Consider the following 21,112-nt stretch of genomic DNA (forward strand, 5'->3'; position numbering starts at 1 on the left):
TGATGACAGATTGCTTGCATGGGATTTCCTTATACGCAATTTGCAATAAATACAAAAATTCAACCCGAAAACCATGTGTTGTTTTTGTAATTCTGAACACACATTCTCATATGTCTACACACAAACACCCATGTGAACACATATGTGAACAGACATACATTCTGCTATACGCAGTGACACTGAAACATAGATTCAATGACTCTCTCTCACGCATGCACATTACACTGTGATTCTCTGACCGAAAGCACACACACATTCTACGGTGCGATTTTCCTACCATAAACACACACACACACACACACACATTCCACCGTGTGATTCTCCTACCGTGGACACACGCACACATGCCACTCTGCGATTCTCCTACCATAGAGACACACACACACCCCCGGCTTAGTGACAGTCTATCCCAGATGACCAGGGTGGCTGCCGGCTCTAAAGACTGCTGTGCTGAGAGATGTGCTTTTTAATGAGGCATTTGCTGAAATGACAGATTCTGTCAATGTTGCTGCTCCATTAAACCAGAAGAGCAAGAGAACAAGGGAGAATGGGAGCGAGGGATGTTTTTGTTGAAGAGAGGTAAATGGGGGGGCGAATGGCATTAAATTCTCATTACTTCCTCAAGGCAACTGACTCAGCTCCTCTGTGAGGGAGAGATAGCACCACATCCATGGATGCCAGATGTATGCTCTCTAATCCACAGGCAAGTAAGCATTAAAGCATACCTCATCTTTATAACTCTGTATATGACTCTCATGGTTTGTATCTTTCCTGAAAGATTTACATCAACTTTAGTTTATTATTATTATTACTATAATATTATCACTTCTGCAGATGTTAGGTTGCTTGAGAAGAGTATAGGCCCTATGTCTAGAGTTCTCACCACAGACCACAAGCCACAAACCACAGTCTGCTGTACACACTTTATGTAAATGATCATGTTATGACCATAAATCATCACTGTGTTGTATCATGATTTGTCACCCGAGATGGTTTTGGTTTTAGATGATGATGCTGTTCACTTGGGTAACAATAATATTGGATCAAATTGCACGGTGGTGACTTCCTGGTTTGCACACAGCCAATGACAATGCAGACAGAGCACAGCGGATGTGCCTGTTACCAAGTTCTCTCTGCCGCTGTCATTTATTAGACCAGGCTCCCTTTACACGCACCTGAGCAGTCAGAGAAGTGTGTGTGGGGGTTTAAAAAAAACCCTGCAGTCACTGAATCGTTAACTCGGAGTTAGAAAGTAACCTGTGGGGAGAAGGTTGTCATAGAAACTCAGCTCATTGGGGTGAAGAAGAGAACTGTAAAAAAAAAAAAAAAGACAGGGAGGGGGCTAGTACAGTACCTGCCTCACTAACTAAAACTATAAATGTTTCTAATTACTGCACTTTGCTGACAGTCAAACAAGAGAGAGAGAGAGGTGTAGCACTGTGGGGGAAATCGAGAGGACGTGGGACAGACAGACACAGGTGCAGACGGACACACAGACTCCAGAGTTGGTACGAGTTGGCAAACGCTCCCGTTCCTAGTTACTGACTAACTAAAGGTTCTGCGCACAAGAGCCACAAGACCTTCAGCTGCGTCCTCATCAACAGAAAGATAGAAGGGCACTGGGACATACAGTTCATATGCCAAGTGGGACAATCTGCCTCCATGCCCCATCGGAAAGGAGCTCCGGGTCTGAAGAGAGGCACATCAAAGCAAATCAAGACGTCACAATGTTTTGGGATCAGAAGAGGAGACTGAGAAGTCAGTTTGCAGGCATACCAATCAAGTTCCTCATCAAAAGTTTCTTGATGGACTGTGAAACTAGGGGTTGAACACAATCTACCCTTGTGGAATGACAGTCAGACCAATCCAGTCAGGAATTTGAAGGTCATACCAGTCTTTTTTTGAGGGGAACTGTGGAACATGGGAACTAATAACACCAGGCCGAAGCTGACTCAGGTGGTACCATCCCACAGTTCACTGGAACGGCAAAGCAGCCAGGGGGAGCATCGAATCAGTAGGCCCATTTCAAACTGGACCACAGAGTCTTTGCAGAGTCCCTCTGAAGAGCAACAGGGGAGTTTGGGAAGAAGGAGGAACAACCAGCTACCCCCTCTGAGACAGGAAGTATCTCTGACATTCTCACCACTCACTGCAGGTATACTTTTATCATTTTATTGTATGTGTGTGTGTGTGTGTGTGTGTGTAAGATGTACGTCAGCCCACAAAAATGCCCAAGGCCATATACAAGAGGAAACAAAAGGTAAAGTTATGTGTCTACTTCATACCATCATTAAAACATTTTTATATGTATCTATTTTGTCTCCAACACTTCAACCATCAGCTAAAACATGGAAATGTTTGTTCCCCTTAAGAAAGATATGATGTTCTTCATGATGCAACCTGATAGAAACAGATGAGCATTGAACAGCTCACGCACTGAGTACAGAATATTCTCAAAAAATCATCCAGAATCTCAGTGAAAAAGACCCTTTGCAGAGGGCAAGGACATATGCAGGATGAAGCAGATCCACACCCTCCTATCAAATAAGGCTCTTATTGTGCTCTTAAGGGAAATGACAAAACAGGAGCCAACGTTACATTAAAGCTGTCCAGTCCTTTCTGTGTGTGTCTCTCTGTCAGTCCATTTGTATGTGGTTGTCCGCAGGTTACATGTCTCACAGTCACAGCTCCAATGTGGGACACAGCATCATTCAGTCCCACCCGCCCCGGAGACCACAGGTCAGTAGCCTATTGGCTGATGTATCAGCTGCCTGGCCTTGAATCTTTCATCATACCTGCAGCTCTTTTGTCTAAATTGTCATACAGAAAAGAAAAACATACTTGAGAAGTACAAGATGGCAGCTCATCCTCTGGGTGAGGAAATGCAGTTTCGCTGTAGGACGCTGTCGCTGTGACCGCTTGTGCCCGACTGTATCTTTCTACTCTCTCCTCAGGCCCTGCAGCCACTGGCTCCGCCTACAATTCTGCTCGATGGAGCCTCCAAGGTCCTGGTAAAATGGCTCTACCTACTCTATATGACAGCTACTCTGCTCTTAGAACGAAACTGGGACTAGGTTGTTTGCCCTGTCATTAGACTATATGTTACCATCCACTCTGCAGCCTTAGCTTTACTCTTCACTTATTGCTCTTCCTCTATAGGGCACAGGACAGAAAAGTGGGGCTGCCCTCCACTCTTTCACCCACAGCCAGGGGGGGCGCTGTGGCACAAGCAGTCTTCTGCAGGTACAGAACCCCAAGCTGGCTTTAACCCCACAGAGCTCTACACTGCGTAGTGCTTTGATAGGGGCTACATATCGCTAGACAAGTGAATGTCTTCAGTGCTGCATGTATCGTTCTACCGACGTCGCAGCAACGCTGAGAGAACGTTGTGAGTTCACTGGGGGCTGGGCTCCTCAGAGCAGGACAGCGTGTGCCTTTTCTAGTGAGGCGCAGACATGCTTCTTTGCTTCTTGCTTTTGCGTGGGCGAGACAGCTGGCAAGCGCCGAGCCTGGGCGTAGCCGTCCCGTCGGGTCTGATTACTGCACTGGCGGACTGGAAAGTGGGGAGGAGGGGGGGGGAGGTGTAGCCACGACCGTCCCACGCTGGGATCCTGTTTCAGGGTACAGGGAAAAGGTATATTCGCAAAAATGACAACCACATCAGGACACCTGTGTTTTTTCAGTATGGAAAATGAAGTTGTGACAGTGATCTTTGAATGTTGTCAAAAGATTTTTTAATTTCAAGCTGTTCTGAGAGGATACTTTGTTGGACAGGTCAGCCTCATTCAAGAACAAAGTTACAAACGTCGATCTAGGGTGTTTCTGAACCCTGGTCCTGGGGACCCATTGTGTATGCCGGTATTTGTCATGACCAATCTCTTGATCTATTATGTTGTTTAAAATGTGTCCTATGATAATTATGTGGTTAAACATATTTTAAACTTATTTTAACAGTCTTGTGCCCAGAGTTCCGATAAGGGTGGGTTTACATGTAACTAGCTTCACAGCCCTCAAAGTCCATGGGGAAATTGTTGGCCACGTTGAAATTTGACAGTCCTCATGAGTTCTTGTTAAGCCAGGTCCCTCGACGGTATAAAGGCCACTGTATTCTCGCATTCTCGTTTCGCCGTAGAGTTATTTCAGTTCACAGTTAAAATTTATGCAAATGGTCTCTCAAGAGTCCCACTGAAAGGAGACTATTAGTTCTTGATCATAACTAATCCAGCTCAGTGAAAATGCAATAAGTTTTTATTATGAAGGCATTCCGTAATGAGGAGCAGCACAATTATAAATAGACATACAGCGCCTTCCGAAAGAATTCAGCCCCCTTGAACTTTTTCATATTTTGCACTGTTAAATTGTAATGCAGTGAAATATATTCCCCCTCATCAAGACAATATGTGCAACACATTTATGAAGCAAAAATATTTTTTATTCATCAAATGCATATCTCATGTGGATTGTAAGAGGTTCTCCTCACAGATTTGCCTGTCTTTGGCTCCCTCCATCTTACCATTGATGGCAACAAGCTTCCCAGTCCCTCCTGTTAAAAAGCAACCCACTAGCACAATGCTGCTGCCATTCTAGGGATGTCGTTTGATTCGCAACAAACACAGCACTTTGCTATCAGGCCAAAGAGCTTCAATTTTATTCTCACCAGACCAAAATATTTTCTTCCAGAAGGTCTTGGATTCTGTCTACATGGCTTCTGGCAAACTGCAGGCGTGACTTAATGTCAGCCTTTCATCTAGCTACTTTCTCAAAGAGGCCAAATCTGTGAAGTGCTGAAGAGATTGTTGATCTCTGGACAGTTTCTCCTGTTTCAGCCAATGAGCTCTGCAGCTCTGTGTTAGAGGTAACCTCTTGGTCGTTTCTCTGACAGTTTCCAAGTTTGGTAGGATGGCCTGATCTTGGTAGTGTCTGGGTTGCTCAATATTTTTGTCCATTTTGTTGAAATGAACTTAATGGTACTCATTCAAAGCTTCGGCAATCTTTGTTATAGCTAACTCCAGAAGATCGAATCAGTCCAGTGAGACTGATTTGATCTTCTGTTTCACTTGAGAGACCTCACAGAGTTGGTGATATTTATTCTGCAATCATGCAGTTGAGCACAGGCAGATTCAAAATCAATATTTGCGCAGTCTCTCAAGAACATGGATTACACCTAGCCCAATTTAGGCTCTTAATACTAAGTCGGGTTTTATTTTTAATATAATTCTGAAGACATCAATATATTTTATTTCATTTTGACATCATAGTGAATTTGTTAAATAGCAGAAAAAAATCAATTTCAAATATATTTTCATTTGATTTTGCAACACAGAAAAATGAGAAATAATCAAGGGGGGGGGGGGGGGTTCTCAAGGCACTGTTTTGTATGACTAGAGGCATTAAAGGAGGACTTTAGAGATTTGCCTGATATCCTGACAGCCTTAAGTAACATGCTTGAGTTAAATAATCTTTATTTAAGAGTAATGTATTTCATGGCAATGTTAATTTTGAGGGAATTAGTTTTAGCTGTAAGAATACATCCTTTAGACTGCTTTGTTTGCACGCACATACAGTAGATGCAGTTTTGTGTAAACAGGAATGCTGTTCATGACCCAGATGTGCCAGTTATATCATTGTGTATTTATTTTTTAACATTGTGTATTGTGTATGTATTTTACAAGGTTGTTTGAGGAGCAGCCAGTGTAAAAAGCCCTTCTTCTACAGATGATATTCACCTATACAAAACACAGATAAACACAGTTGCAAATCTTCTTTTGTTTTCATATAATTAGTGTGGAAACTGGGAATACCATAATCTGACAGCTTCTGTTTCTCCTCGTGTCAAAGACAACAGTCGTAATTATGACCACCCACAGCTTAGCTGCTAAAGCTTTAAACATATTTTTTTACTGAGCAATTTATTTGTACCTACATTGCATACAGTGCCAGGTCATTTTAACTCCCATTGAAACAGCCAGCTGAGTTGTCACTTGAACATTTCAGATGTTCAGAGATAAAACACATAAGCTCACCTGGGTCACGCGTGTGCACTGTGTAACTTTTTCGGGCTCAGGCTCAGGGAAGGGTCCTGGAGGCGCAGGCGGTCCTCGGTCGACAGGCTCACAGCCAGCGCCGGTCCCACCGGCGGCGGGTTCGAGAGATGCAGGAGCAGAGGGAGCGGCGGCGGCAAGGCAGGACCGTCTTCACAGGCAATGGTGAGACCTACCTGTTTGGTCACATGGTCACACCATCGGACCACGTGACGACTGACATCGACTGACAGAACAGATACCGAAGACACTGGTCATGACGGTCCAGCAGACTGAATCACTGCAACTCACCTGCATCATTACTTCAACAGTAATGCATACACAGTATATGTTGTAATAAATGTACAAAATAAGCCTTGTAAATCGCCATGGATAAGAGTGACAGCTATGCAGGCTCATAAGAAATAATTCTAGCATCACTGCCAGCATTAATAATTCAGTACTTAAATCAGTAGTTCAGTCAGGCAGCAGTTTGCTCAGATAGTTCAGGTAACTCCACAGATAGGACTTGGAGTCCAGTGATAGCGAATTTAGCTGGAGGACTTTTAATCTTATGGAGCACTGAACATTTGCAGGCACAGCATGCACAGACTACACAACTAATTGCTAATAATTGCTGGCACTAATTTATCCTGTCATGCTTGTTGTAAACCGCATGTAACCCTCTTGGTCCTTTGGTCAGCTGACGGAGGGGATTATGGGAATGAGGCGCAGAGGGTGCACCTGGTGAAGAGGCCCACGGAGAGAGACATTTTCTGGGACATGTCCAGCGAGGAGGGCCTCGACCTCGATGACCTGTCCCACAGGAGTCCCGGGCCTCTGGAACGGGACGGGTGGAGGACCCCTCTCTCAGAATCGCACAGCTCACTCGGGAAGGAGGAGCCGTTGTGGGGAGAACTGCGGCAGGGCGATTCCAGGCTATCCCACCAGGCGAGGGCCAGAACGACAAAAAACGGAAGGACGGGAGAAACTGACAGACACTCTAAGCCAAGCGTACAGGCAGCGGAGAAAAGACTACCGTGGATGCTGGGGTGGGAGGGGCTTGAACACAGAGGGCGGAGTCCCAGCGCTGTGTCGGGGAACAGAGAAGAGACACTTGGGTGGGATATGAGGTCTGGATGGGCCAGCTCCATCCGACAGGAGGAAAGAATCGACCCGGGCAAGAACGGGAGCCCAAAATCTGAGGAGGGGTGGGAATTTGACCCTCGGGCGGGACACGGGCGCCGGCACAGAGGCCGACTGACTAGAACTAAACTAGAGCTCATTCCCTCCTTCCAAAATCAGCTGGACCAGGATAGTGAGATGTAGCAAGGCCAGTATCCTTAACTGTAAAAAGGACTACACTTTCTTTAAAATGTTTCATAACTTCTTGAGAACACAACCATATTATACTCAGCAGTTGTGAATATTTGTCCCAACGTAATAGATTTTCTTTTTTTTCTTTTCTGGAATTGAGTGCCCTTTGTCATAAGCAGGAGTGAATATTCTTTAAGGGTGCTTCACACATGAAGAGTTGTGTAGACTCCAAAAAGCATAGCTTAGTATAACCAAAAATTAACAAGAACAGGTCCGTCATGCAAGTACAGAATATGTATCACTCTAAAGCACTGTACAGTAAATGGATAAATTGGTTTAATTAGGTGTCAGGGCAGTGATGCATTAAAATAGTTGTTTGAGCTGTTTGGTGGTAAAAAATACAAATGTCCCCCTAGACTAATATTAAACATCACTGCTATAAAGTGAAACTGAGCCAAGCACAGGTTGCTTGTCCATGGCCTTGCAAATGTTTTTTTACCCCCATATGCACTTACGTATTTTATGCAATTATGCATTCACGGTGCTTTATTTTAGATCTGGGGTCTTAATAGCACAGGAAGTGCTAATTAACAAGCAAGGTCTTACTCAGTGTCCAATAAATTCTCCTATAAAACACAGCTCAATAGTCCCAGTTGTTTGATAGAAGCACATATGATATTTACATGATAAAGCCCCCTTTTAAAATTCTCCTTGTGAACAGCTCTTCTCCTTTACCCCATAGAAATACAAATGTTCTCATTTAAATAATGCTCATTATGCAGGCAAATCTATCTTCAGTGACTATTATATAAACAATAGAGCTATTGTCCTGGACAAGATTGTCTTGTGTCGTGATAGGGTACCATCTAGTGGTCAAACTGATAATACGCATGTGGTGTTTCAAAATGACAAATATAGATCCCGGAGTTCTGTTAACAGGTGTAAATTATTCAAACTATGAAATCAATCTTGAAATTGGGCATACATTTACTGATATTATAGCTACTGACATGTCCCAACATTGTGCTTGTGTTATAAGCAATGCAGAAAATAAAGTTACAGTTCCTCTTTTCTTTTGTTCATTGGTTCGTTTATAGTAGAATTGCAGATTTTCATTATTTTCTTCCACTCGATAGAGAGGGCACAGCCATCCATAGCAAACTGATCTCTTAGGTTTTGCTATCCCAGAAGGCATGGTAATAAACAGACGTTGACACTCTTCCAATGTGTCTGAATTGCCAAGGGAAATAATCTTCAAAATTTTGAGTCAGCCTTCATATCATATCACTGTCGGGCCACGAAATCCTCACCAATAATTCAAAGAAAAACACTGAAGCCCTGGTTAATAGTGGTATCAATATGACTAAGTGATAAAAATAAAACAAATCCATCCCCCACTGCCCCCAAGGCAGTCAGTGCATTGCTTCTCTAAAGCATCAGCAGAGACCGTTGATCGCAGCGTCTGCTGTCATTTTGGTTTGTTTCAGCACAAGTGATTCATTTGATTCATTGATTGGCTAAAGACTTCCACATACCTTGTTCTCTAGGTCTTAATTGGCTGCTGATTGAAAGGAAACCTGCAGACACTGTGGCTGTTTGACACCACTGCTGTAGACTACCTAGAATTCAACGTCTAGTTGATTTGACTTAAGATGTTTAATTCCCATGGCAACATAAATTAACTAAATCTGGAAGCAAACTGAGCCAAACCCTACTGATGTGTTTTACAAGGATCTTACAAAGAGGCAGGTAAACATGAGTTCCAAGTGGCCAGCATCTATCCGGTAGCACAGTTGGTAACTACAGCTGTAGGAGGCAGAACTATAGAATAATGGGAATAATGGGTATAATTGGGTTTGTAACTGCAAGGTTGCAGGTTCAATTTCAAGGTATGACTCTGCTGTACTCTTGAGCAAGGTACTTGCCCTCAATTTCTTCAGTTCCAGCTGTACAAATCCATTAATATGTAATGAATACGATGTAAATAAATTGTTTAAGTCACTTTGGATAAGAGCATCTGCTAAATGCCCTGGAATGCATCTAAGTGAGACTAGCGGGGAAGGCAGTCCATCACTAAAGACAGGGGGTTTCAGCAGTGAAGAGACCTAAACTTAGACCTGGGAATCCCTGCATATCTGGGGTAGGAAAAAAAAAATCCTAAATCTTAAAACTGAAATAAATTTAAAAAAAGAATCCCCTCCACCCATCCCCCCAAAAAAGGTACACAATTCATTCTCATCAGGACAACCAGGCTACCAACAACAAGGCAAAGAGGTGAGCCCACAAGCAATGAAAAAATATAAAATATCAAACAAATACATTCTTCTCACACTCTCCATATTCACACACACACACGTATGTATTGCTATACTTGTGAGGACTTTTGACTAATTTCCATTGACTGCATTCATTCCATAACCTCTAACCCTAACCACTACATGCCTAACCCTAACCCTAAACCTAACCTAATTCTAACCCTAACCATAAGTCTTAACCCTAAAACAGCCTCTTGAAATGGTGAGGACCACTTCCCGAGATTTTCCTCATCTTTCTATCCTTGTGAGGACATTTGGTCCTCACAAAGACAGTAGTACAAACACACACACACACACACACACACTCACACAAAATGCACTGGACATGGTGTAAATGTAGCAAACCTGTCCCTAATCCCTGGGCAGCTCTCACCCAGCCCCCTAAGAAAGACATGGAAGCAGCACCTGTTCCACTGTGAGACAGGCCCTGAAAAGAGCCACACACAGCACTACAGTCACCACCGCAGACTGCTTTCATTCCACAACTCCGTTTCCATTATGAGCAGCACGGCGACGTGGCAGTGGGCCTGCCGTCAGAAAAACGGCGACAGATTGAGTCTGAAAGCGACGTTAGCCGGAGTGCGCGGAGCTCCGCAGCCGGAAAGCCTCGAAGAACAAAGCTTCTCCGGCGGCCTTGCTCATCGCCGGAGCCGCGTGGGCTACTGTAGGTACGGGTGGGCGTGGCACGGGGCCGTGGCTACGTAGCTACGGGGCGGGAGGGCCGCTCTGCGAGTCGCTATGCTCATTCAAACATGCGCTGCTCGGGACTGACGGACCCGCGGGGCAGATGCGAGGTCCTTATCGCGCGCCCCCTCCACGACGTGAAGAGGCTAGCGCGACGAAAGGTTTCGCCTGGACCGTGGCGGACGAGAATTCGGAAGGAGCCGCGCACTTCTCCAGCTGCTCCTCCCTCTTGAGGGGCCCGTGAGGATCGCGGCGCCGCAGCTGGAGTCCGGTCCTCCCGGGCTCAGCGCGGAGCTCTGGGGGGAAGAGCACTGGGGGGGTCAGCGCCGAGCTCCGCTACTAAGCCGCCCGCCGCCGAGCACCCCTCCAGCGGCTAGAGAGCCAGGGCGCGGGCTACGCTCGCCCCGCCAGACTGAACTGGGCGCAGCGGAGAGTGGAACGAGACCGCGCTCGTTCCCCCGTGTGATGCCGGGCATGGAGACACCGCCAGGCGCGGCGCCATCGAGCTGAAGCGTTCAGCCTGGCGGGAATTATGAGCGCGGCCCAATGAAAACTGGACACAGCAGGCTGCCCCCCAGCCAGCCATCACATCCAGTCACACACGCAGGTACGCATACACACACGCACACACACACAGCAGCAGGAGCAAACACAAGTGCGACAGGACGTTCCTTCTGGGACTTTCTACAAACAAAAAAGAACAAATACTTCAGAAGCAGCCATGAGTGCATAATCTCTTTTTATTATTTGCCAGGATGAGAATGCATCGGAAATGCAGTGCCTGTCCCTCTCAATTTCCAACTTTGCTTTAAATATTCAAAAATGTTTTTTAAAGTCGTGTTCTTCTGCGTTCACTGCAGACGTCCACAGTCTCGACAGAAATGAAAATGGGGGTCCAACCGAGGGTGCGGAGGCGTAATTAAAAATAGTTTGTCGAACAGGGATGGGGTGGCATGTTCATCTAAGCAAACGTACCAGGCTCTTGGGGGAACAAGTTGCGACAAAAGGGGCTCCCAGTGGACTGGGAGTTGGATACTAACACAGAAACCCGATACCTGACCAGAGACCCACTGATCGCCAAGCAACAAGGAGCTGTCTTCTGAAGCTGGCCAAACTACCTGCAAGAGCTGCAATTTTACTAGCCCCAAACTCACCACATTCAATTTTGTATCCGTGGGTGACCGTGTCAAAACGTCTGCTCTGCGTTTAAGGACGAGGGAGAGGGAATACTGTACCAAGTAACTTAGCTTGACAGCAGAAGCACAGTATTATCGTAAACTGTTGTTCTCACCTAGTAGTGGCATTTGCAAAAGACCTCAAAACTCCACACCAAAGGACGAATCAGAACAGTGACCGCAGCAGGTTCGTTTCCCCCCGATCACAACTTAGGACAAGACCAGAGGTGGGTAACCCGGCTTCAAAGAGTAAAAAGACTGACCGTGTATTTGCTCCACCACCATGCACTAAACCAGCTGAGTCTAATTAGCATAACTCTTCAGCATGATAGGAGACCTAATTATTGTAATCAGCTGGTTTAGTGCATGGTGGTGGAGCAAATACATGGTCAGTATTTTTACTCTTTGAAGCCGGGTTACCCACCTCTGGACAAGACAGCCCTTTTCGCGTCTGCTCTCGAGTTCTGGGTGAAGCTTCTGCATTTCGTTGACTGGCAGTAGTTGGGGGGGGGGGGGAAATAATCTTGTTGCGTCTGCGCCTCGGTGATCCTACCTCAAATCGAGGACTGAATGTGCCGTCAAAATATACACTCTCACCAATCAGGGCCCTGTGTTTAATGCGACCGGGGTCTGCAGCCTGCAGTTCACTGCACGTCTGCCGTTTCGGTAGCGTGTCAAATGGCAGTTCCAAAAACTGCATACCCTAATCTAAAGCGAAGGAGTCTTTTTTTTATCCCATAAAGACCTTGTAAACAACCTTTATTTATACATATTCTCTCGAAAACACTGCAGAGAGATCGTGTGGAGAACAATTTTTGCAGATGTCAAAAAAGCTGCCTAGTTTAATAATAAATACTAAGAAACACACTTCTGAATGATAATAAATCAAACGTAATCGTTTTAACTAGGGACACGCTTCAAGATTTTCTTGCTATTCGATAGGAAATAAGGCTTCGTGATTTGTCGAATCGAATGGGAATTAACGATTCAAGATGAGTTCCGTCCGCATGAGAAAAGGGACAGAACCGACCGCTCGACAAGTCATTCTTCCACAGGTAAACATCAGGAATACTGAACAGACTGGACACGCGTCGACACTCTGCTGTGTTCTACAGGTCAGCTCGCTGAGGTAAAGTCAGTGCAGTCACATGACTAATTGAGATGATTCCGGCACCACAGCGGGATTAATGACAGGTGGCTTCATCAGGACCGGACTGCAGGCACTGAGACGCGGTCGCTGAAAACCCAGGGCCCCGTGCATAACACACACACACATATGTATTCTTTCTTTTCGCCTGAAGCACATGTGGAATATTGCGTGAGCGTGAGCGTGAGCACGTGTGTGCACGGTCAATGAGTGCAGACCGCAGACAAAATCTGCAGGATCCAGAGAGGGACAGAGCACCATTCTGGTGTGTTCTCACAACAAAACCAAACGAAAACAAACATGCACACACACACACACACCCACCCACATCTACACGCATACACACCTATACCCACATCCACGCACAAACACACCCACACTCACATACATCCACATCCACACACACACCCACCCACACCTACATTCACATCCACACATCCACCAACACCTAAGTAACATCCACACGCACACCTGCCCCTCATCCTTGTACACACGTACAACACACCCACACAGACTCCATTTCAACGCATGAGCTAAAAGGGGGGGGGGGGGGGGGTTACAATAAAAATAAAACTCCACAAAGAGCAGTGAGTATTGCGGGTGCATTTCTCTTCTCTAGGTGTGGTCTAGGTTCGCTGCTCCTCCGTGTAATATTAGCATCTGTAAAATATAAAAAGTGAGAGGGAGCCCGCGGCTTAGCTTTGCTGCCGGCCCGGTTAGCACGTGGTGCGGCCGGCACGTTGTCCCGCCGGTGCCAAGACGTCGGCCGAACGCTGCCCGGAACACAGGGGCGCGCGCAGAGTGCCACAGCCAAACCGCTCCCCCCGGATCAGGGCAAACAGGCGGAACCTCGCACACCACAGCGCCCACTCAATTCAATAATCTCTCTCTTCTCATATATACTTTAAAGTCTCAATAGTCTTTATTTTTGTTTCATTTCTCTCTCTTTTTTTTTTAAACTCATGTTAATTCGTTTGTTTGTTGGCTTTTTCCTCCCCGTTCAGAAGCCTGTTCCTTTTCGACCTGTGTCCAGGAGAGAGGGAGGAGCTGGGGCGGGAGAGGGAGGAGCTGGGGGAAAGTGGAGGCGGGCGGGGGTCGGTGGGCGCGGCTAGCGGAGCCACAGCTTGAGCCGCAACGCGTCCACCCCGTTTAAATAGTATCGGAAGAGCCGCTTGTCCCTCACAAAGCCCAGGTTCTCGTACAGCTTCAGGGCCGACTTGTTGGTGATCTCCGTCTCCAAAACCACCTGCAGAGAGAGCACCCAAAAACAACAGTCAACAAGCATTTAAACACGCACACAGTGCATATAACGTGTACATCTACTGCAATCTCTATTACTGCCAGACTATATGCATTCCACCAATTAATCTGTACTGACAGAAACTGCAGTCCAGTAAATTCCAAAACACAATTCTCTTAACTGCAGAACACTTCACTAGATTTTGTCGAAACATTTGGACAGACAGGAGCACATTCAACCACCAAGACATTATCACTTTCGATATCTATTAAAAGTGACAATCTCATTTTATTAGCACGACTGAGAGGAAATCAGAACCTGCGCTCACTGAGTGGAAACCAACCAAATCCAAAAGGATTTGAATTCTCAGCATTTCTCTGTGTTCTCAGTGAGTGAGTGTTTTTTCCAAAAAGGCCAAATGCTTTGGTTTATTCTTTTTCTCTTTTCATTTAAAAGCTAGTAGCACACAAAGCAATGACTCTACACAGGTAACAGAACGGGAGATTATGGGACCTGTCTGCCAAAATTCTACACGTGGAATCTTGGAAGACTCAGCCAAAGTGCTTGAACAAGCTGGAGATATGAAGCACACGCAGGGTAGTGATGGCATTGGGTGTGTAGTGTTGTATGCGGTGTTTTGCCTTTTTTCTGTGTTTTTTCTTTATTTATATTTGATATGATAGTGAACAACTGAACTTCGGAGGCAACCTGAAATGCTTCCGGAAAAAAATGACCGCTTGTATCTTCTGGATGTTGATAAGACAGCCAATCAGCAGTAAGGCTTTGCAGCTTACATGTGATTGACAAAAACAGATCACATGATCACATGGACGCTCAATGACCTTGCTGCTGATTGGCTGTCTTAGCAACATTCAACAGTCATCTGAAGTGATTTTTTTCCGGGAGGATTTCATGTTGCCTGTGACGTTTGGATTCACTACTGCATCGGGTATACATAAAGAAAGAGGGAAAGAAAGGCAATACAATGCATGGTAACGATGACAAATTTTGCACTCAGAAAATATTAATTATCAAAGGACTACATCACCCAGCCCTATGTCGTAGTTTTGCAGTCACTTCAACACATCATTATTTTGACTAATATGTTTTATGTTTTATTAGAAAAATAACTGGACGGGTGATAAGGAGGAGGAGTCGGATCTGACTGCAGAAAGCCCCATGTTATGCAATTTGGCACCAAAGTGAAGTTATTCGAACACAATCGCTACACCCACTGCTTGGCTCTAAATAACGCAGATCTAGCACTAATTGCACTTGTCTTTGTCTCCCATTTAGAAGTGAAAGGATTACTTATTTTACATGCCATCCCCTCTCATGTTCCTATGTGTTAAGGCTGTTCTTGTGCAGCCTTGTGGAATATTCTGAAATATACTGTAAATATGCTGACTGTTGAAAACTTTCAAGCACAGTAAAAAAAAAAAAAAAAACACTGCAATATCTGAAAGTGGCTACTTGCATTTGTCCACATAGCGTGAAGTATATACAGATTATATTATGCCGCAGCCATATTATCAATACGATATTTTACGTCAACCTATTTTAAGCACATTCCATTAGGGGTGCACCGATCATTAATTTTTATGGCCGATTCTGGTTGCTGATTTTTTTTTTAACAGATTTTTAAAGCAGCAGGCAACAACAACAAAAAACATACGATTGTTTATTTGCTCGAAAGGTTACCAATACATTCAAATTCCAATTTATCATTATTATTATTATTATTATTACTATTATTAACAGCATTATTGTTTTATTGATGTCGTAGCCACCCCGTGAAGGAGCCCTGATTCAATGTGGCTGAATCTTTTCTCAGCTGCTCTGAGTGTGCTTTGATCGATCGATCGGCCGATCGGTGCACCCCTACACTCCGCTCCTGTCAGGCCTGCTGATGCACTGAGTCAGGAGTCTGCGTGCCACGGGCCTAAGGGAGCAGCAGGGCTCTGTAGCGCAGCACGTACCTCATCGCAGTCCCCCTCCACCATGGCGTAGATGGCTTTCTTCACCAGATTGGTACCTGAAACACAGGGGCACAGCTCAGGTCAGGAGGAAACGGCGAGACCTCCGAGGGGTGGGAACAGCACCGCGGTGGTGGGCACCATGAGCAGAGCGGCGTTGGGGATGTGAGCACAGCGGCAGTGGGGATGTGAGTAGAGCGGCGGTGGGGATGTGAGCAGAGTGGTGGTGGGGATGTGAGCACAGTGGCGGTGGGGATGTGAGCACAGCAGTAGGGATTTGAACAGAGTGGCGGTAGGGATGTGAGCAGAGTGGCGGTGAGGACCTGAGCAGAGTGGCGGTGGGGATGTGAGCACAGCGGTGGTGGGGATGTGAGTAGAGAGGCGCTGGGGATGTGAGCAGCGTGGTGGTGGGGATCTAAGTAGAGCGGCATTGGGGATGTGAGCAGCGTGCTGGTGGGGATGTGACTAGAGTGACGGCGGGGATGTGAGCAGAGAGGTGCTGGGGATGTGAATAGAGCGACGGTGGGGATGTGAATAGAGGGACGGTGGGGATGTGAGCAGATCGGTGGTGGGGACGTGAACAGAGTGGCGGTGGGGATGTGAGCAGATCGGTGGTGGGGATGTGAGTAGAGTGGCAGTGGGGATGTGAGTAGCAGTAGCACTGAGCATGCTTACCGATGCCTTTCCTCCGGTATTTGGAGTCCACAGCGAGCATGGCGATGTACCCCCGGCGGAACATCTTCTTGTGCATGTCCAGCTTGCACACGATGGCACCCACACACTCCTGCTGCACCATGGCCTGCACACAACACACCGGTGAGGAGGGCAGGTCTGCACATCCAGCGCCCACTCACACCACAGCCCACCCTCAGTCCCACTGCGACGCTAACGTAGCGCTCGGCCAATCCATTTAACCTTGGCCACAGAAACGGCCGCCGCCGGCGACGGACACGCGGCGCACGCGACCGCTCGCACGTGGCTTCCGTTAGCGACGGCGGCGGTGTCCCGGGCCGCCACGCGGCGTCCGGCGGACCCGCGGAGGCCAGCGGCTCGCTGGGACCCGATTATATATAGACGCCGGAGCAGCGGTGGCGGCGGCGGCGTTCTGGAGCGTAACCCGACGCCCCGCTTAGCAACCTTGGGCTGCGCGCCGGCGTGAAAGCACAGCGCGGGCCTGCGGCGCTGCGGACGCGGAGCGGATTACAGGCTCATCGCTGCGGAGGATGACGGATCTCAGGAACCGCTCAAAACATTTACTACTCTGGCACGCACCGCCACCGGGGCGGGAGGGGGGGGGCGGTATCGATTTCGTGGAGATGGGACGAAGCGACAGTGCATCACGTCGCTCTCGTCAGACGTATCCGTGATCAGTCAGAGGACAGTCTTACGGGAGACCGATCTTCGGTTTAATAGATTTCTTCTCTCTGGTTGTCTTTATTCTCGGAGGGAGGCGTAAAGGTTTCTAAAAAAAAAAATGTCCACACAGGAAAACGTTTCGCTGCTTTGTGCATACTCGCTCAACAGTACGATGTTTCGCTTTTGCATAATATCTCCGAATTTGAGGCGCCGTGTTCAATATTCACAAGCCACGTCCTCGTGTGAATTTTCAAAGAATATTCATTAGTCCACGGCGACACAAAAGGTCTGAAGCAAATTAATTCATGCACTGTTCAGGCCTGAACAGGGAACGGCTCAAATTCTACAAAGGGAAATGAAACATTCTGCCTCTCCTCCAGCTGATACGCCAGATAAAAGGAGTAATGCTTCAATGGAGACTTCAGCAGAAATCTGAATACTGAGCCGAGTGAATTAGCTGTTGAAACTTGAGTGAATTTGCCCCAGTTCAGGACAGGAACCCAGACTACCAGGCCCAGGGTGCAGATGGCCTGTAGTCAATGTAGAAATTCCTTGATTCCGGCCTGCTTCATGAAACAATAATACAACAAAAATACAAATACCTGAACACAACATACAATAAGAATCATTCACTACCCCACCCTCCAAAGTCATCTAGTTTCCTCAAAACTGAGAACTGAAGTAGGGTATATGCAAGCAAGGCATATGCCAAACTGAGAACAAGTGTGACAGGTCCTAGTAAATCTTTCCTCCAGTTAACTCGTACGGCAGACTTTTCACAACCGACCACGTGCCCTCAATTCCAGGATGAATTGGGCAATTCTGCTTTCCTTGCATGTGTGTACAGCTGCAGACAGCACAGTAAACATAACAGCCCAAAGCCGAAACACCACTCATTTTCCCTGCTTCAGAAGCACTGAGTTCGCAAATTTCAGCGCCAGGAGCCAGGCCTCGAATGTGCAATGGGGACTGCTTCCTGGGGGTTTTGAGTGTGTGTGTGTGTGTGTGTGTGTGTATGTGCGTGTGTGCATGTGTGTGTGTGTGTGTGAGAGAGAGAGAGTGAGAGAGAGTGAGAGAGTGAGAGAGAGTGAGAGAGAGTGAGAGAGAGTGAGAGAGAGAGAGAGAGAGTGAGAGAGAGTGAGAGAGAGTGAGAGAGAGTGAGAGAGAGTGGAGAGAGAGAGAGAGAGAGAGAGAGAGAGTGAGGAGAGAGAGAGAGTGAGAAGAGTGAGAGAGTGAGGAGAGAGAGAGAGAGAGAGAGAGTGTCAGAGAGAGAGAGAGAGAGTGAGAGAGTGAGAGAGAGAGAGAGAGAGAGTGTTTTCGTGTTTACTCGTGGTCAAGGTTCTCCCTTTACGAAAGCAGGACCGCATGAGTCTCAAGTCATCTGGTGCTGTGCGAGCGCCGAGGCGCTATCTCGAGCCCAGCATCGCAGAGGGAGAAAATAAACGCACGCCGGGCGTATCGCCTTACAACAGCATGCCAACCGCGAGGGCGGTGGCATTCCAAAGTCCTTCAGCGGCCCAGCCCCAGCCCCAGCACCAGCGCCAGCCCCAGCCCGAGCACCAGCCCCAGCCCCAGCCCCAGCACGGCACTCCCACTCAAACCAGCGCTGGGGGAACCGGGGCCGGGGAAACCGGTCAGCTGCGTCCCAAACGGCGGCCTTCCCAGGACGCGTTTTCTCTTTTCTTTTTTTTTGTGGTTTTGTTGTAAAACCCTCTCACGTTAATGCAAACCCCGCTTTCCTGGAGAAACGCTCGCCAACACTTGTGAGGAAAAACCTGTTTTTCGATGCCCCGAGCAATGACAGCCTCCCTCGAAACGACTGTGAAGTCTGCACCTGCGTTCGTGAGGAGCTTTAGAGTGGAGCTTCTTGTGCTCAGTTATATCACCCACATCTTGCCTAGTACATTTTTTTTAATGAATATACAGGTAGAATTGGTATGTGGTGGTTTTAGGCTGACAACAAAACTCACCAATTAAATCAAAAGGACTTAATGTATCCTCTGCTACTTTCCACAGGGCTAAGAGGCTCTGAATACAGAAATGGGTAATACTCAGTTGTGCCCACCCAACATTACATTACCATCCCTTCTTGAGTGTATTCCTACCTGAATGTAATCATTAATAACATTTACAACACAATGACAAGAGCAATGACAAGGGACAACGACAAGGGACAACAATGACATTATCAGTAGTAAAATTAAATCACAGTGATGTGATTTGTAACTTATTCACTATAAACCACACCTTACAAAAAAACCACCTAGCCACCCATCTGGAGGGCTGGCAGCACGACTTATCTGTACAGCAAGCAATACATTTTGTCAATTCATGCCATTGACAGACCCACATCAACCAACAGAACTGTATACGTACCAGAAAGCACAGCTGAGGCCAATTGTGAATGAAGTACCTATAGGTGTAAATTGAGTAAGGTTCCGACAAGTCCTTAGTGATCAGCCTCATGATGTCCGGCATCTGTAATTCAGACTCGTATCTGACATACTGGATTGCCCCGTCTTCCTCCTCAACTCCTTCGGCTTTGGAATTGAGATCTAGCCTCTCCATTTCCGACACCGGGGTCTGCAGAACAGCGGCGGCATCAAGAGCCGCCGCCAACTCTACTCCAGCCCGCTGCGTTTCAGGGCCTCTCCCACCCTCCGCCGCCTCTCCGTCAGGAGGGTCATCTAGGGAGGGTTGCGGTTCAGTCCTGCTATGGTCGCCTTTCCTGCTCCGCTCCTCACCGGCACTCTGACCTAACGTCGCCTCGGTTCTGGCCATGGTCAGCATGCTGTTGATACTGTTGTTGTTTGAATGCGAGTGGTTCTTCTGTACACGCGGACTGTGTTCCTGCTGGTAATCGCCACAATTTCTGTCGTTTAAGTTGTTGCTCTCGGCAGTCCCAACCGGGGCCTCACTTGCGCTGTCACAGTGCTCTACCGGTACTCTCTGGCTGTCAGGCGGTCTGTGAGCCGGGTGGTGAAGGTGGCTGTGCGTACGGCTATGATGGGTGAAAAGGAGGCCGTCCTCCGCCGAGCTGATTAAGCCGTTGAGTTGCTGTTGTGTCGATGTGTGGAAATTTAGAGCTGCCGGGTGAGAGTACAGATGATTCTGGTTCGTTTTGCTCGTCCCCTTACCCTCACTTACGTGTGGTTGCTGTCCTGTCCCGGGGACCAAAGTATCTCCTCTCCCGCAGCCTCGTTCTTCCCCCTCCCCGGGTACAGCGCAGACACCCCCGGGGAAGAGAATAATTTCGGCCGGGGATGCAGGCAACGCGCTAGGCCCAGGCGGCACTTCAGCCATTGCACTTCATTCAGGGAAATTTTGGACGAAAAATAATCAAGACAGGTATATTCCAGCAGCAAGTGGCGTGTGGGCGTAGTTCCAGTTCACCGGTGGTAACGTAAAATTTACCAGAGATTTTCCAGTCCACTATCTCGTGTCTCCTCTAGTAGTTGCCCGACTCAGTACCCTCGGCTTCCCTTCCCTGCTCCCCGCTGCCGGAAAGTGAAGCGACCGCCAGCGAAGGGGGAGGGGGATGCTTTACGACACTCAGGGGAGCAATGACTTAGGTGCTTCAGCTAACAGTATTCTGTTAACCAAACTATGATGATTTATGTTTAATGATTAAATAGTGATTAAATAACATTAAATGTTACACTAGTTGGAAATGAACTCTTTTAATTTAGTAAAATGACTCAATATTCATTTATTTAATGCTTAAGATAACAGTAACATTCAGAATACCATACATTTGGAAATATTTGCTGTTTTAATCTTTGTAAATAACCTATATATGATTACAGGCATTCAAATAAATGGTGCCTTTCGATTCTTCCGAAAATCACTTATCGCGTGTTGGATGCGTTTGGATTCTTCTAT

At 46.9% G+C, this 21,112-nt stretch overlaps 2 protein-coding genes across 3 annotated transcripts; one reads left to right on the forward strand and one right to left on the reverse strand.

Moving 5' to 3' along the window:
• The first annotated feature begins 1,161 nt into the window (after nucleotides 1-1,161).
• Nucleotides 1,162-8,409, forward strand: LOC135251484 (uncharacterized). 2 transcript variants are annotated; one of them, XM_064328997.1, is made up of 6 exons: nucleotides 1,162-2,155; nucleotides 2,666-2,739; nucleotides 2,955-3,011; nucleotides 3,160-3,243; nucleotides 6,065-6,206; nucleotides 6,724-8,409. In XM_064328997.1, exons 1-6 carry the CDS (start codon nucleotides 1,921-1,923, stop codon nucleotides 7,347-7,349), a joined length of 1,218 nt encoding a protein of 405 aa, XP_064185067.1. In that variant the 5' UTR covers nucleotides 1,162-1,920; the 3' UTR covers nucleotides 7,350-8,409. The 2 variants fall into 2 exon arrangements, with proteins under 2 accessions (XP_064185067.1, XP_064185076.1); XM_064329006.1 differs by having other exon boundaries at nucleotides 2,955-3,005.
• A 5,149-nt stretch (nucleotides 8,410-13,558) lies between these two features.
• On the reverse strand, nucleotides 13,559-20,772 carry naa30 (N-alpha-acetyltransferase 30, NatC catalytic subunit). The gene is made up of 4 exons (XM_064329018.1): nucleotides 19,607-20,772; nucleotides 16,550-16,673; nucleotides 15,878-15,933; nucleotides 13,559-13,904 (listed from the first exon to the last, which is right to left on the reverse strand). Exons 1-4 carry the CDS (start codon nucleotides 20,531-20,533, stop codon nucleotides 13,767-13,769), a joined length of 1,245 nt encoding a protein of 414 aa, XP_064185088.1. The 5' UTR covers nucleotides 20,534-20,772; the 3' UTR covers nucleotides 13,559-13,766.
• Between the last annotated feature and the right edge of the window lie 340 nt (nucleotides 20,773-21,112).

The sequence above is a fragment of the Anguilla rostrata genome, chromosome 1 (assembly GCF_018555375.3).
Source record: "Anguilla rostrata isolate EN2019 chromosome 1, ASM1855537v3, whole genome shotgun sequence".
In the NCBI taxonomy this organism is placed as follows: Eukaryota; Metazoa; Chordata; class Actinopteri; order Anguilliformes; family Anguillidae; genus Anguilla; species Anguilla rostrata.